The following is a 17,671-nucleotide window of genomic DNA, read 5'->3' on the forward strand; positions in this document are numbered from 1 at the left end:
AACTACAGCAACCATGCTGACTCCATCACTAACAACAGACAGGTAACTACAGCAACCATGCTGACTCCATCACTAACAACATACATACAGGTAACTACAGCAACCATGCAGACTCCATCACTAACAACATACATACAGGTAGCTAAAGCAACCATGCTGACTCCATCAGTAACATCAGCCATACAGTTAACTACAGCAACCATACTGACTCCATCACTAACAACAAACAGATAACTACAGCAACCACGCTGACTCCATCACTAACAACATACATACAGGTAACTACAGCAACAACACTGACTCCATCACTAACAACATACATACAGGTAACTAAAGCAACCATGCTGACTCCATCACTAACAACATACATACAGGTAACTACAGCAACCATTCTGACACCATCACTAACAACATACAAGTAACTACAGCAACCATGCTGACTCCATCACTAACAACATACATACAGGTAACTACAGCAACCATGCTGACTCCATCACTAACAACAGCCATACAGGTAACTACAGCAACCACGCTGACTCCATCACTAACAACATACAGGTAACTACAGCAACCATGCTGACTCCATCACTAACAACAGCCATACAGGTAATTACAGCAACCATGCTGACTCCATCACTAACAACAGCCATACAGGTAACTACAGCAACCATGCTGACTCCATCACTAACAACATACATACAGGTAACTACAGCAACCATGCTGACTCCATCACTAACAACAGCCATACAGGTAACTACAGCAACCACGCTGACTCCATCACTAACAACATACAGGTAACTACAGCAACCATGCTGACTCCATCACTAACAACAGCCATACAGGTAATTACAGCAACCATGCTGACTCCATCACTAACAACATACATACAGGTAACTACAGCAACCATGCTGACACCATCACTAACAACATACAGGTAACTACAGAAACCATGCTGACTCCATCACTAACAACATACAGGTAAGTACAGCAACCACGCTGACTCCATTACTGACAACAGCCATACAGTTAACTACAGCAACCATACTGACTCCATCACTAACAACAAACAGATAACTACAGCAACCACGCTGACTCCATCACTAACAACATACATACAGGTAACTACAGCAACAACACTGACTCCATCACTAACAACATACATACAGGTAACTAAAGCAACCATGCTGACTCCATCACTAACAACATACATACAGGTAACTACAGCAACCATTCTGACACCATCACTAACAACATACAAGTAACTACAGCAACCATGCTGACTCCATCACTAACAACATACATACAGGTAACTACAGCAACCATGCTGACTCCATCACTAACAACAGCCATACAGGTAACTACAGCAACCACGCTGACTCCATCACTAACAACATACAGGTAACTACAGCAACCATGCTGACTCCATCACTAACAACAGCCATACAGGTAATTACAGCAACCATGCTGACTCCATCACTAACAACAGCCATACAGGTAACTACAGCAACCATGCTGACTCCATCACTAACAACATACATACAGGTAACTACAGCAACCATGCTGACTCCATCACTAACAACATACATACAGGTAACTACAGCAACCATTCTGACACCATCACTAACAACATACAATTAACTACAGCAACCATGCTGACTCCATCACTAACAACATACATACAGGTAACTACAGCAACCATGCTGACTCCATCACTAACAACAGCCATACAGGTAACTACAGCAACCACGCTGACTCCATCACTAACAACATACAGGTAACTACAGCAACCATGCTGACTCCATCACTAACAACAGCCATACAGGTAACTACAGCAACCATGCTGACTCCATCACTAACAACATACATACAGGTAACTACAGCAACCATGCTGACTCCATCACTAACAACATACATACAGGTAACTACAGCAACCATTCTGACACCATCACTAACAACATACAATTAACTACAGCAACCATGCTGACTCCATCACTAACAACATACATACAGGTAACTACAGCAACCATGCTGACTCCATCACTAACAACATACATACAGGTAACTACAGCAACCATGCTGACTCCATCACTAACAACAGCCATACAGGTATCTACAGCAACCACGCTGACTCCATCACTAACAACATACAGGTAACTACAGCAACCATGCTGACTCCATCACTAACAACAGCCATACAGGTAATTACAGCAACCATGCTGACTCCATCACTAACAACATACATACAGGTAACTACAGCAACCATGCTGACACCATCACTAACAACATACAGGTAACTACAGAAACCATGCTGACTCCATCACTAACAACATACAGGTAAGTACAGCAACCACGCTGACTCCATTACTGACAACATACATACAGGTAACTACAGCAACCGTGCTGACTCCATCACTAACAACAGCCATACATGTAACTACAGCAACCATGCTGACTCTTTCACTAACAACATACAGGTAACTCCAGCAACCATACTGACTCCATCACTAACAACATACATACAGGTAACAACAGCAACCACACTGACTCCATCACTAACAACATACATACAGGTACCTACAGCAACCATGCTGACTCCATCACTAACAACATACATACAGGTAACTACAGCAACCATGCTGACTCCATCACTAACAACAGCCATACAGGTATCTACAGCAACCACGCTGACTCCATCACTAACAACATACAGGTTTCTACAGCAACCATGCTGACTCCATCACTAACAACAGACAGGTAACTACAGCAACCATGCTGACTCCATCACTAACAACATACATGCAGGTAACTACAGCAACCATGCTGACTCCATCACTAACAACATACATACAGGTAACTACAGCAACCATGCTGACTCCATCACTAACAACATACAGGTAACTACAGTAACCATGCTGACTCCATCACTAACAACATACATGCATGTAACTACAGCAACCATGCTGACTCCATCACTAACAACATACATGCAGGTAACTACAGCAACCATGCTGACTCCATCACTAACAACATACATACAGGTAACTACAGCAACCATGCTGACTCCATCACTAACAACATACACACAGGTAACTACAGCAACCATGATGACTCCGTCACTAACAACATACATACAGGTAACTACAGCAACCATGCTGACTCCATCACTAACAACAGCCATACAGGTATCTACAGCAACCACGCTGACTCCATCACTAACAACATACAGGTAACTACAGCAACCATGCTGACTCCATCACTAACAACAGCCATACAGGTAATTACAGCAACCATGCTGACTCCATCACTAACAACATACATACAGGTAACTACAGCAACCATGCTGACACCATCACTAACAACATACAGGTAACTACAGCAACCATGCTGACTCCATCACTAACAACATACAGGTAAGTACAGCAACCACGCTGACTCCATTACTGACAACATACATACAGGTAACTACAGCAACCGTGCTGACTCAGCCATACAGGTAACTACAGCAACCACGCTGACTCCATCACTAACAACATACAGGTAACTACAGCAACCATGCTGACTCCATCACTAACAACAGCCATACAGGTAATTACCGCAACCATGCTGACTCCATCACTAACAACAGCCATACAGGTAACTACAGCAACCATGCTGACTCCATCACTAACAACATACATACAGGTAACTACAGCAACCATGCTGACTCCATCACTAACAACATACATACAGGTAACTACAGCAACCATGCTGACTCCATCACTAACAACATACATACAGGTAACTACAGCAACCATTCTGACACCATCACTAACAACATACAATTAACTACAGCAACCATGCTGACTCCATCACTAACAACATACATACAGGTAACTACAGCAACCATGCTGACTCCATCACTAACAACAGCCATACAGGTAACTACAGCAACCACGCTGACTCCATCACTAACAACATACAGGTAACTACAGCAACCATGCTGACTCCATCACTAACAACAGCCATACAGGTAATTACAGCAACCATGCTGACTCCATCACTAACAACAGCCATACAGGTAACTACAGCAACCATGCTGACTCCATCACTAACAACATACATACAGGTAACTACAGCAACCATGCTGACTCCATCACTAACAACATACATACAGGTAACTACAGAAACCATGCTGACTCCATCACTAACAACAAACAGGTAACTACAGCAACCATGCTGACTCCATCACTAACAACATACAGATAACTACAATAACCATGCTGACTCCATCACTAACAACAGCCATACAGGTAACTACAGCAACCATGCTGACACCATCACTAACAACATACAGGTAACTACAGGAACCATGCTGACTCCATCACTAACAACATACATACAGGTAACTACAGCAACCATGCTGACTCCATCACTAACAACAGCCATACAGGTATCTACAGCAACCACGCTGACTCCATCACTAACAACATACAGGTAACTACAGCAACCATGCTGACTCCATCACTAACAACAGCCATACAGGTAATTACAGCAACCATGCTGACTCCATCACTAACAACATGCATACAGGTAACTACAGCAACCATGCTGACACCATCACTAACAACATACAGGTAACTACAGGAACCATGCTGACTCCATCACTAACAACATACAGGTAAGTACAGCAACCACGCTGACTCCATTACTGACAACATACATACAGGTAACTACAGCAACCGTGCTGACTCCATCACTAACAACAGCCATACATGTAACTACAGCAACCATGCTGACTCTTTCACTAACAACATACAGGTAACTCCAGCAACCATACTGACTCCATCACTAACAACATACAGGTAACTACCACAACCATGCTGACTCCATCACTAACAACATACATACAGGTAACAACAGCAACCACACTGACTCCATCACTAACAACATACATACAGGTACCTACAGCAACCATGCTGACTCCATCACTAACAACATACATACAGGTAACTACAGCAACCATGCTGACTCCATCACTAACAACAGCCATACAGGTATCTACAGCAACCACGCTGACTCCATCACTAACAACATACAGGTTTCTACAGCAACCATGCTGACTCCATCACTAACAACATACAGGTAACTACAGCAACCATGCTGACTCCATCACTAACAACATACATGCAGGTAACTACAGCAACCATGCTGACTCCATCACTAACAACATACATACAGGTAACTACAGCAACCATGCTGACTCCATCACTAACAACATACAGGTAACTACAGTAACCATGCTGACTCCATCACTAACAACATACATGCATGTAACTACAGCAACCATGCTGACTCCATCACTAACAACATACATACAGGTAACTACAGCAACCATGCTGACTCCATCACTAACAACATACATACAGGTAACTACAGCAACCATGCTGACTCCATCACTAACAACATACACACAGGTAACTACAGCAACCATGATGACTCCGTCACTAACAACATACATACAGGTAATTACAGCAACCATGCTGACTCCATCACTAACAACATACATACAGGTAACTACAGCAACCATGCTGACTCCATCACTAACAACAGCCATACAGGTAACTACAGCAACCATGCTGAGTCCATCACTAAAAACATACATACAGGTAACTACAGCAACCATGCTGACTCCATCACTAACAACACACATACAGGTAACTACAGCAACCATGCTGACTCCATCACTAACAACATACACACAGGTAACTACAGCAACCATGATGACTCCGTCACTAACAACATACATACAGGTAATTACAGCAACCATGCTGACTCCATCACTAACAACATACATACAGGTAACTACAGCAACCATGCTGACTCCATCACTAACAACATACATACAGGTAACTACAGCAACCATGCTGACTCCATCACTAACAACAGCCATACAGGTAACTACAGCAACCATGCTGACTCCATCACTAACAACACACATACAGGTAACTACAGCAACCATGCTTTCTCTCCATCACAGTGGTGGTTCCTCTCCCAGGCTGGATGGGTTTAGGGGGGCTGCCCTGGCAGTTCACGGCCGTCCAGATGCACCTGCACTGGGGCAATGGAGCCCCAGGGGCAGGGGGCAGCGAACACACCATCAACGGTCAGAGCTCCGCTGCAGAAGTGAGGGACTGTGTGTGTGTTTGCAGGGGAGTGGGGTGTGTTGGTGGGGGAGAGTTTGGAAGCCTGCATGTGTAAGGACATGCGTACGTGCCATGCTGTATATCCAGGTAGATTGCAGTATTAAGCACTTCAGTTGAGAAACCATACTATAATCTCATGAAATATTATACAGAAACACTAAACAGCAATCTGGACTCAGCTCTTATGGTTAACACTAGTCATAGTAGGAGAAAACAAACTTGAAAAGAAAGGTTATTGGAGAACAAGTGTTTGAATGATGTTAATTAATTGGGGAGTGGAATTAAATCTGATTGAAATTGTTGTAAAGACTTCAGGATTAGAAAGCATGCCAAATAAAAGCCTTTCAAACACCTACAGTATACATAGGAAGGGGAACCAACTTTCTCAGGTTGGCAGTGTATTTACTGTACCCCAAACACACACACACACACACACACACTCACACACACACACTTTTGGAATTTGAAACACTGTCCAATTCTTTGTGGGAAGGGAATGTAGAACATGCAGTGGATCTGCAAAAAATGGGTGGAGAGGTAATGGAGTGAGGGATGGCGAGAGAGAGAGACAGAGAGAGAGAGAGTTTGGACTAATAAGTCAGATCCTGTCCATCTGCTACTGCACAGGTATGCCAACAGAGAGAGAACGAGAGGGTGGGACACAGAGAGAGAGAGAGAGAGAGAGAGAGAGAGAGAAAGAAAGAGAGAGGGAGGGACAGTGAGAGAGAGAGGAAAGAGAGAGGGAGGGACATTGAGAGAGAGAGAAAGTGAGAGTTTGTGAGAGTGAGAGTTTGAAAACATGAAGGAGAGGCTCTGTGCTCTGGTTACACACTATTACATAAAGACAAACAATTAGTCTTTATCTCTCCACCCTCCCCTACTCCCTCTCAAAGAGTTTCAATGAGGCAGCATATCCCCCCTCCCTCTCTCTATCACTCTCTCATTCCCTCTCCCTCACTCTCTTTCTCCCATCTGACCCTTATGTAAACAAATATAGCATCACTTTTCATTCAAACTCAAGAGGGATTTTCTAAAAATGAGACACTGCCATGCACACACACACACACACACACACACACACACACACACACGCGCTAACCATGTTCCCTCTCTGTGTAGCTGCATGTGGTGCACTACAACTCAGAGCTGTACCCTAACATGTCAGTGGCTATGACCCAGCAGGATGGACTGGCAGTCCTGGGAGTCCTCATAGAGGTAGGACTGTTACATCATAACTAACTGACAATCACATCAACCACTGGAGGGAGACATTACATACTTCAAAAGAGTTGTATTTGTATTTTTACAATGGGTTACAAATTCCCTTTATTTACGTTTTATTTCTTCAGTTGTAAAATCTACACATCACCAGATTAGTAAGAAAGGCTTTGTGATTGTATAGTAAAGCCTGCACACTTGACCTAAAGGAAAGATGTGTGATCTGTCAGACAGGTGAGGAGGCTAACCAGGCCTTTTGGAACATTCTCAACTACCTGGGTCGCATCAGACATGCAGGTGAGACAGCTGTTAAGGATTATTTACCTTTATTTAACTAGGCAAGTCAGTTGAGAACAAATTCTTATTTTCAATGACAGCCTAGGAACAGTGGGTTAACTGCCTTGTTCAGAGGCAGAATGACAGATATTTACCTTGTCAGCTCGGGGATTCGATCTTGCAACCGTTTGGTTACTAATCCAACACTCTAACCACTAGGCTACCTGCTGCCCCAGGTAGCTTAATCAAAGTACACCTTAACCAATCAGCATTATTACCACAGCTACCTTCTAGCAATGTTACCACGACTACAGTAGTTTATGGGCATTCTCTGATTTCTTATGCAAGTGCCAAACAGCACCACTACGTGCCCCCAGGAGTCAAACCCTGTACATCTCCTTTAACTTTCATCTGTCCATCCACCCCTCCATTCCTCCCTCCGTGGTCAGGTCAGAGTGTGTCCATCCCAGCCTTTGATGTCCAGTCCCTCCTGCCCTCTGACCTGGGGCGGTACTACCGATACAATGGCTCTCTCACCACTCCTCCCTGCTTCCAGAGTGTCCTCTGGACCCTCTTCACAGAGACCGTCAAAATCTCACACACACAGGTGAGGGAAGGTGTGTGTGTGTGTGTGTGTGTGTGTGTGTGTGTGTGTGTGTGTGTGTGTGTGTGTGTGTGTGTGTGTTTGTGTGTGTGTGTGATGGTGATATACTTATGCTTGAATTCAAAGCATCACTATGTCCTCCTCTTCTTTTCTCCCCCTTTTCCCTCTTGTCTTCCTCCTCTTCACCATATTTCCTCTCTTCCTCCCCTCTTTACTTCTCTCTTTCCTCTTCTCTTCCTCTCTGTCCTCCCTTCTTCCTCAGCTGATGAAGCTGGAGACAGTGCTGTATGCCAGTAAGGAGGACGCTGACCGCGTCGTCATGCAGGACAACTACCGTACACCCCAACCACTTAACGACCGGACCATCCTCTCATCCTTCCCATTAGGTCGGGGGGGTTGTTCTCTAACACAACCAACAGCCTCGTAGCTAACAGCAGCACCAGCAGAAAGGGCATGGGGCGGGCTAGCCTCGTAGCTAACAGCAGCATCAGCAGGAAGGGAATGGGGCGTTCTAGCCTCGTAGCTAACAGCAGCATCAGCAGGAAGGGCATGGGGGGGCTAGCCTCGTACCTAACAGCAGCATCAGCAGGAAGGGCATGGGGCGGGCTAGCCTCGTAGCTAACAGCAGCATCAGCAGGAAGGGCATGGGGCGGGGTAGCCTCGTACCTAACAGCAGCATCAGCAGGAAGGGCATGGGGCGGGGTAGCCTCGTAGCTAACAGCAGCATCAGCAGGAAGGGCATGGGGCGGGCTAGCCTCGTACCTAACAGCAGCATCAGCAGGAAGGACATGGGGCGGGCTAGCCTCGTACCTAACAGCAGCATCAGCAGGAAGGGCATGGGGCGGGGTAGCCTCGTACCTAACAGCAGCATCAGCAGGAAAGGCATGGGGTGGGCTAGCCTCGTACCTAACAGCAGCATCAGCAGGAAGGGCATGGGGCGGGATAGCTTCGTACCTAACAGCAGCATCAGCAGGAAGGGCATGGGGCGGGCTAGCCTCGTACCTAACAGCAGCATCAGCAGGAAGGGCATGGGGCGGGCTAGCCTCGTAGCTAACAGCAGCATCAGCAGGAAGGGCATGGGGCGGGCTAGCCTCGTACCTAACAGCAGCATCAGCAGGAAGGGCATGGGGCGGGCTAGCCTCGTACCGTGACCACTAATAACATTTCACCAAACAGTATTAGTGGACACGGTGAGGGGCTCTCGGGGTGGACATGTGGAGGAAGGCTAGTGTTAAACACTAAAGAGAGGAATGTGGTGAGAACTGTGGGAATGTCAAGGGTTACTGACTGTGAAAGAGATAGAGAGGGGGATAGAGGGGGCCGGACAGAGGAAAAGAGAGAGAGTGGGGGATTGAGGGAGTGATAGAGAGAAAGAGAGAGATAGAGAGAGAGGGGTAGTGGGGAAGAGAAAGAGGAGCTGTAAATGAGGGGGAGGTCTGTTTATGAGATGGCTGATTCGTTTTTGCTAAATCTCGTCTCTAAACACTGACACTGTTGTTGTCACATGACAAGAGAGGAAGAGAGAGAGAGGGAGTGAGAGAGAGAGAGGAAGAGAGAGACAGAGAACGAAAGGGAGAAATGGAGAGAGACGGGGGTGAGAGAGAGAGGAAGAGAGAGAGAAAAAGAAAGGGAGAAATGGAGAGAGACGGGGGTGAGAGAGAGAGGAAGAGAGAGAGAGAGAAAGGGAAAGCGAGAGAAGGCAAAAGGGAGAGCAAGAGAGAGAGAGTGGAACACAGACAAAGGAGAAAGAATTTGTGAAAAACTGATAGGGTGGCCTATGACAACACCATAGGAGGCTGGTGAGAGGAGGACGGCTAATAATAATAGCTATGGTGGTGTGAATGGAATGGTATCAAACTCATGAAAACCGTGTGTTTGATATAATTCCATTCTACCCATCCTCCCCAATTTAGGTACCACCAGCCTCCCGTGGACAACACTCATTCCAAAGACTACAGAACACACTGTAGACGTATGATCATTTCCCTGTAGTTCTACTGGTAGACAACACTCATTCCAAAGACTACAGAACACATTGTAGACGTATGATCATTTCCCTGTAGTTCTACTGGTAGACAACACTCATTCCAAAGACTACAGAACACACTGTAGACGTATGATAATTTCCCTGTAGTTCTACTGGTAGACAACACTCATTCCAAAGACTACAGAACACACTGTAGACGTATGATCATTTCCCTGTAGTTCTACTGGTAGACAACACTCATTCCAAAGACTACAGAACACACTGTAGACGTATGATAATTTCCCTGTAGTTCTACTAAATGTTGATTGAACATTAATTCCAACTGAATTATCGACTGTATAAACAAAGTAGCACAGCAGTATTTTTACATGAAACCTCTGTCATGACATCACGATCATGTCAAACCGTTATGATCATGTCAAGCCTGTTATTATGTAGGCCTTATGACAGACGTACAGGTAATAAGACAATGCTCAAAATAACATATTCCTTTTCTCACTTGCAGAATCAGTGAAGGTGTACACTGCCGGTAAGATGTGGACCTTCATAGCTGATTCATTATTAGAGTAGGCCTCTGGTCAATGGCTATCTTTTCATGTTTGATGTACTAGTTGGAATATTTCTCTGTCTGTCTCAGGAGAGATCACAGCGATAGTAATAGGAGCTCTGTGTGGCTGTGTTGGTGTGGCTGTCATCATTCGCTTCATAGTGAAGACTATACGGTAAGGCACTGAGCTGTTAAATGGGGTTTCTTAGCTTACTAGTCTGCCTGAGGGCTATTCTGTTTCTGATTAAACCAACTACTGAGTTATCTGAAGTAGAAAACAGTACCGTCAACCAGATTTTTGTTGTGCTGGTTACCTGGTTACCTGTGTTTATCATATGAAACTGTGGTGTGCTTTGATCCTAAATGTCCTGGGTTTCATTTTGTTCTTGGTGTCTCAATCTTCACATTTCTCTTGGCAGATTTTTCAAACACCTGCATAATGAAAGGGTCTTGGTAAACAGGTGGAATCCTCCATAATACCTGATACCTACTGCATCCATGTCCAATACTACATGTTCATAAACCAAATGAATACTACTGCCAGTGTTCTCTGTGACAGGGTTCTAATGACAGGGATGTCTGGAGATGTTAGCCACGCCTATACTAAAAGTTTCTCCCCCAAAAGTGTTTTGGCACCCCTTGAATTGTAAAAAAAAAAAAAAAACATCAACGTGGGCACCCCCATCAGTGTACCTCCTAGAGTCAATGTGTAATTCCAACCCTGATCAAAAATAACATTACTATGTTAACCACCAGTGATTGGTAGATTCCCTGGCCTATTTGCTCAGGTCTAGGATCGGTTTGTTACTCCAATCCTAACCGTAACCATCAGGAGGTAAAATAAAAAAAACTGACCTTAGATCAGTGATCAGGGGCAACATCATCCTCTACCATCTGATTGTTGCTCTGACTGTGTGATAATTGCCCACTTCTTAATCGACCCTTTGTCCCTACATTATGCACTTTAGATTTAGAACCAACAGCCTCGCTTGCCAGGCTTAATGCTAAAGACACATGGTTAGGAATGAGACCAAAGAGCTGAGATGATTGGCTAGGTGTAAGGAATATGGCAAAGGTTCACCCAGCCCACACCATACTGCCAATAACTATCTCATTATTTCACATCTAGAAAACGTGCAGAGGAAAATGATAAAGGGTCGGTTCGGGGCATGATTGTTGCCCTTTTAACATGATTGTGTCTGTCTGTGATGTGATCGTTTGTGTTTCCTGGTCACATGACACTGTGTTTTCATCACAACAGCTCCACCTCTAGCTGGGACGTCCTATCCAGTGTCCGGCCCGCCCCCGTGCCCAGGTCACCAATCAGATTATGACCTTTGACCTTCACCCCTTTAACCCAAATCCCTGACTCTACTCCCCATCATCTGCCTTCTGTCCCTGGCTAGAGATAACTCCTAGCACCCCTAAACGTTGGTGTGTAGCCTCCAGATCTGAAGAAAGCTCGTAGATGTATCGTTAAAATTTTAGTTTTAGCCATTTTACTTACCAATCTAATTCCTTAAGATCTGCAAACACCAAGGTGGTCGGGGCTAGGAGTTGTTTTTTGGACTGGGACTCTAGAAATTCCAACATCACGTGTTATCCTAAAGAATCCTAATCCATTCCTGTAATCCTGTTATTCTAGGAAATTTCACAACTCATTTGTTTAAAGTAGATTGTTGTGTCTTTAAATCCAGTGTTGTACTAATATAGCACATTTTCACCCTCTCAATAGCTTTTTAATGCTGTAACTTCCTACTGGGCACACACGGGTTGAAATCAAATCAAATGTATTTATATAGCCCTTCTTACATCAGCTGATGTCTCAAAGTGCTGTACAGAAATCCAGCCTAAAACATCAAACAGCAAGCAATGCAGGTGTAGAAGCACGATGGCTAGGAAAAACTCCCTATGAAGGCCAAAACCTAGGAAGAAACCTGGCTGTGCCGTGTGGAGATTATAACAGAACATGGCCAAGATGTTCAAATGTTCATAAATAACCAGCAGGATCAAATAATAATAATCACAGTAGTTGTCGAGGGTGCAGCAAGTCAGCACCTCAGGAGTAAATGGCAGTTGGCTTTTCATAGCCGATCATTAAGAGTATCTCTACCACTCCTGCTGTCTCTAGAGAGTTGAAAACAGCAGGTCTGGGACAGGTAGCACGTCCAGTGAACAGGTCAGGGATCCATAGCCGCAGGCAGAATAGTTGAAACTGGAGCAGCAGCACGGCCAAGTGGACTGGGGACAGCAAGGAGTCATCATGCCAGAGGCATGGTCCTAGGGCTCAGGTCCTCCGAGAGAGAGAAAGAATTAGAGAGAGCATACTTAAATTCACAAAGGACCCCGGATAAGACAGGAGAAGAACTCCAGATATAACAGACTGACCCTAGCCCCCGACACATAAACTACTGCAGCATAAATACTGGAGGCTGAGACAGGAGGGGTCAGGAAACACTGGTTGAATCAATGTTGTTTCCACGTCGACGTTGAATCAACGTTGAATTGTCGTCTGTGCCCAGTGGGTTTCTACGTCACACTCCTCTGTTGAGTCATTGATCCGTTCACTCCATCATTCCCTCCAAAACATTCACCAGGCATTACTCCTCGCTTGTTGTTTATTTGGACTTTTACTGACTTGTACAGTCAGTCAGTCAGTCAATCAGTCAGTCAGTCAGTCAGTCAGTCAGTCTGTCTGTCAGTCTGTCTGTCAGTCTGTCTTTGTCAGTCTGTCTTTCTGTCAGTCCATTGTTGTCATTTGGTTCATTTACACATAGACCTACCATTGGGATGTTTCCCAACAAGAACAAATCCATGCAGTTATTTAGTGTATCACTCTGCTGGATGGTTGAGTAAACTGCTACAAAATACAGTGCAAACAGGGGGAGTATGACATACAGCAGGATCAATGAGCTTTTATACCATGTACTTCCATTGATGAGTCGGACTGCCTGTGCCCTCTGACATGTAGGACTAAGGAGCCAGGGAAGGAGCTGAAACCGGACGTGGCCCTCAACACGACCACTGAACCAGAAAAAAAAGAAGATCATGTCCCCCCCCCAGTCTGAGACCAATCAGAGACCTCCATGAACATGTCACACAATTTGTAATTGAAGACTGTATAGTCCAAACAATGTGATTCTGAAATCAGCCCTGCACATTCCTTGCCAGTGGAAGGACTGTGTGTGTGTGTGTGTGTGTGTGTGTGTGTGTGTGTGTGTGTGTGTGTGTGTGTGTGTGTGTGTGTGTGTGTGTTGTGTGTGTGTGTGTGTGTGTGTGTGTGTGTGTGTGTTGCTTGTCTGAATTCAGCTGTAAATACATTAAGCATCAAAATAAAGGAGTTGAATGACGATGTTGCTTGGGTCAGTGTGATGTTCACACTGGTGTAGTACACATGATGAACACTAGACACTGCTATAGGACAAGTGGTGTAGTACACATGATGAACACTAGACACTGCTGTAGGACAAGTGGTGTAGTACACATGATGAACACTAGACACTGCTGTAGGACAAGTGGTGTAGTACACATGATGAACACTAGACACTGCTATAGGACAAGTGGTGTAGTACACATGATGAACACTAGACACTGCTATAGGACAAGTGGTGTAGTACACATGATGAACACTAGACACTGCTATAGGACAAGTGGGGTAGTACACATGATGAACACTAGACACTGCTGTAGGACAAGTGGTGTAGTACACATGATGAACACTAGACACTGCTATAGGACAAGTGGGGTAGTACACATGATGAACACTAGACACTGCTGTAGGACAAGTGGTGTAGTACACATGATGAACACTAGACACTGCTATAGGACAAGTGGTGTAGTACACATGATGAACACTAGACACTGCTGTAGGACAAGTGGTGTAGTACACATGATGAACACTAGACACTGCTATAGGACAAGTGGTGTAGTACACATGATGAACACTAGACACTGCTATAGGACAAGTGGTGTAGTACACATGATGAACACTAGACACTGCTATAGGACAAGTGGTGTAGTACACATGATGAACACTAGACACTGCTGTAGGACAAGTGGTGTAGTACACATGATGAACACTAGACACTGCTGTAGGACAAGTGGGTTAGTACACATGATGCACACTAGACACTGCTGTAGGACAAGTGGTGTAGTACACATGATGAACACTAGACACTGCTATAGGACAAGTGGGGTAGTACACATGATGAACACTAGACACTGCTATAGGACAAGTGGGGTAGTACACATGATGAACACTAGACACTGCTATAGGACAAGTGGGGTAGTACACATGATGAACACTAGACACTGCTGTAGGACAAGTGGGGTAGTACACATGATGAACACTAGACACTGCTATAGGACAAGTGGTGTAGTACACATGATGAACACTAGACACTGCTATAGGACAAGTGGTGTAGTACACATGATGAACACTAGACACTGCTGTAGGACAAGTGGGTTAGTACACATGATGAACACTAGACACTGCTATAGGACAAGTGGTGTAGTACACATGATGAACACTAGACACTGCTGTAGAACAAGTGGGGTAGTACACATGATGAACACTAGACACTGCTGTAGGACAAGTGGTGTAGTACACATGATGAACACTAGACACTGCTGTAGGACAAGTGGTGTAGGGGTAGTACACATGATGAACACTAGACACTGCTGTAGGACAAGTGGTGTAGTACACATGATGAACACTAGACACTGCTATAGGACAAGTAGTACACATGACAAGGACAAGTGGGGTAGTACACATGATGAACACTAGACACTGCTGTAGGACAAGTGGTGGTACACATGATGAACACTAGACACTGCTGTATGATGAACACACACATGATGAACACTAGACACTGCTGTAGGACAAGTGGTGTAGTACACATGATGAACACTAGACACTGCTGTAGGACAAGTGGTGTAGTACACATGATGAACACTAGACACTGCTAGACACTGCTGTAGGACAAGTGGTGTACACATGATAGTACACATGATGAACACTAGACTGCTGTAGGACAACTAGACACTGGTGGTGTAGTACACATGATGAACACTAGACACTGCTGTAGGACAAGTGGGGTATGAGGACAAGTGGGGTACACATGATGAACACTAGACACTGCTGTAGGACAAGTGGTGTAGTACACATGATGAACACTAGACACTGCTGTAGGACAAGTGGTGTAGTACACATGATGAACACTAGACACTGCTGTAGGACAAGTGGGGTAGTACACATGATGAACACTAGACACTGCTGTAGGACAAGTGGTGTAGTACACATGATGAACACTAGACACTGCTGTAGGACAAGAGGGGTAGTACACATGATGAACACTAGACACTGCTGTAGGACAAGTGGTGTAGTACACATGATGAACACTAGACACTGCTGTAGGACAAGTGGTGTAGTACACATGATGAACACTAGACACTGCTGTAGGACAAGTGGTGTAGTACACATGATGAACACTAGACACTGCTGTAGGACAAGTGGTGTAGTACACATGATGAACACTAGACACTGCTGTAGGACAAGTGGTGTAGTACACATGATGAACACTAGACACTGCTGTAGGACAAGTGGTGTAGTACACATGATGAACACTAGACACTGCAGTAGGACAAGTGGTGTAGTACACATGATGAACACTAGACACTGCTGTAGGACAAGTGGTGTAGTACACATGATGAACACTAGACACTGCTGTAGGACAAGTGGTGTAGTACACATGATGAACACTAGACACTGCTGTAGGACAAGTGGTGTAGTACACATGATGAACACTAGACACTGCTATAGGACAAGTGGTGTAGTACACATGATGAACACTAGACACTGCTGTAGGACAAGTGGTGTAGTACACATGATGAACACTAGACACTGCTATAGGACAAGTGGTGTAGTACACATGATGAACACTAGACACTGCTATAGGACAAGTGGTGTAGTACACATGATGAACACTAGACACTGCTGTAGGACAAGTGGTGTAGTACACATGATGAACACTAGACACTGCAGTAGGACAAGTGGTGTAGTACACAACACATCCTGGGGTGGTAGGTAGCCTAGCGGTTAGAGCGTTGAGCCAATACCCAAAAGGTTGCTGGATTGAATCCCCAACCTGACAAAGTAAAAATCTGATGTTTGGCCTCAAAACAAGGCAGTTAACTTGCCTAGTTAAATAAAGGTTCAAATTAAAACATGATGAACACCAGGTAGAGGAAGAGAGCTGATAGACCCAAGATGCACTAGTTTCTACTTCCCTATGTACACACACATATAAACAAATACGCACCATTATAATATACTTTAACCAATTATGCAGCAGAGGCTCTAAACTTGCTGCAACTTCATTAAGTGATATCAATCCATCTGTCATCCATTGATTCACTTCTTTACATGTGGTCTGTGTTACTTAATTGGCAAAGAAACAAAATCCAACTCTGCCTTGATTGGGTTGTATCCATTTCCATCCCTTCCTACTTTATCAGTGGTCAGAGAAACACAGAGATCTATGGCCAAGGATCAGTTTCCTCTCCCCTCGCCCCTCCTCCTCTCGTTCACATCCTGGGGGTGAAATGGGATGGAATGCTGGAGGTGTTGGAGTTGGGCAGATAGGATTACTCCTTCCTTCTCAGGTTGGTCAGTAGTATCACTCTGGTGGGATTGTACCTGGATGTTCCTGACATCTTACGCTCTTCTGTGTGACATCATTAGCGGTCTGAACATGAATATGACATGAGAATTATTTCCCTACTCCTTCCATTTTCTCTGTCTCTCACTTTCCTCCCTCTCTTCACCTCTCCTGGACGCCACTCCCAACCCCCCTGGG

At 44.7% G+C, this 17,671-nt stretch overlaps 1 protein-coding gene across 3 annotated transcripts in view; it reads left to right on the forward strand.

The window, feature by feature from the left end:
* Window positions 1-14,048, forward strand: part of LOC139379356 (carbonic anhydrase 14-like) — a 36,183-nt gene extending 22,135 nt beyond the window's left edge. The window contains exons 4-13 of one of the 3 annotated variants that reach the window (XM_071122167.1): window positions 6,017-6,162; window positions 7,302-7,397; window positions 7,631-7,697; window positions 8,126-8,283; window positions 8,543-8,666; window positions 10,773-10,796; window positions 10,905-10,989; window positions 11,234-11,275; window positions 12,076-12,129; window positions 13,786-14,048. In XM_071122167.1, coding sequence (XP_070978268.1) covers window positions 6,017-6,162; window positions 7,302-7,397; window positions 7,631-7,697; window positions 8,126-8,283; window positions 8,543-8,666; window positions 10,773-10,796; window positions 10,905-10,989; window positions 11,234-11,275; window positions 12,076-12,129; window positions 13,786-13,882 — 893 coding nt within the window. In that variant the 3' untranslated portion in view covers window positions 13,883-14,048. The remainder of the gene's footprint in view (window positions 1-6,016; window positions 6,163-7,301; window positions 7,398-7,630; window positions 7,698-8,125; window positions 8,284-8,542; window positions 8,667-10,772; window positions 10,797-10,904; window positions 10,990-11,233; window positions 11,276-12,075; window positions 12,130-13,785) is intronic. The other 2 variants (XM_071122174.1, XM_071122181.1) reach the window with 2 other exon arrangements.
* Window positions 14,049-17,671: the final 3,623 nt, after the last annotated feature.

Source organism: Oncorhynchus clarkii, chromosome 2, assembly GCF_045791955.1.
Source record: "Oncorhynchus clarkii lewisi isolate Uvic-CL-2024 chromosome 2, UVic_Ocla_1.0, whole genome shotgun sequence".
Taxonomy (NCBI): domain Eukaryota; kingdom Metazoa; phylum Chordata; class Actinopteri; order Salmoniformes; family Salmonidae; genus Oncorhynchus; species Oncorhynchus clarkii.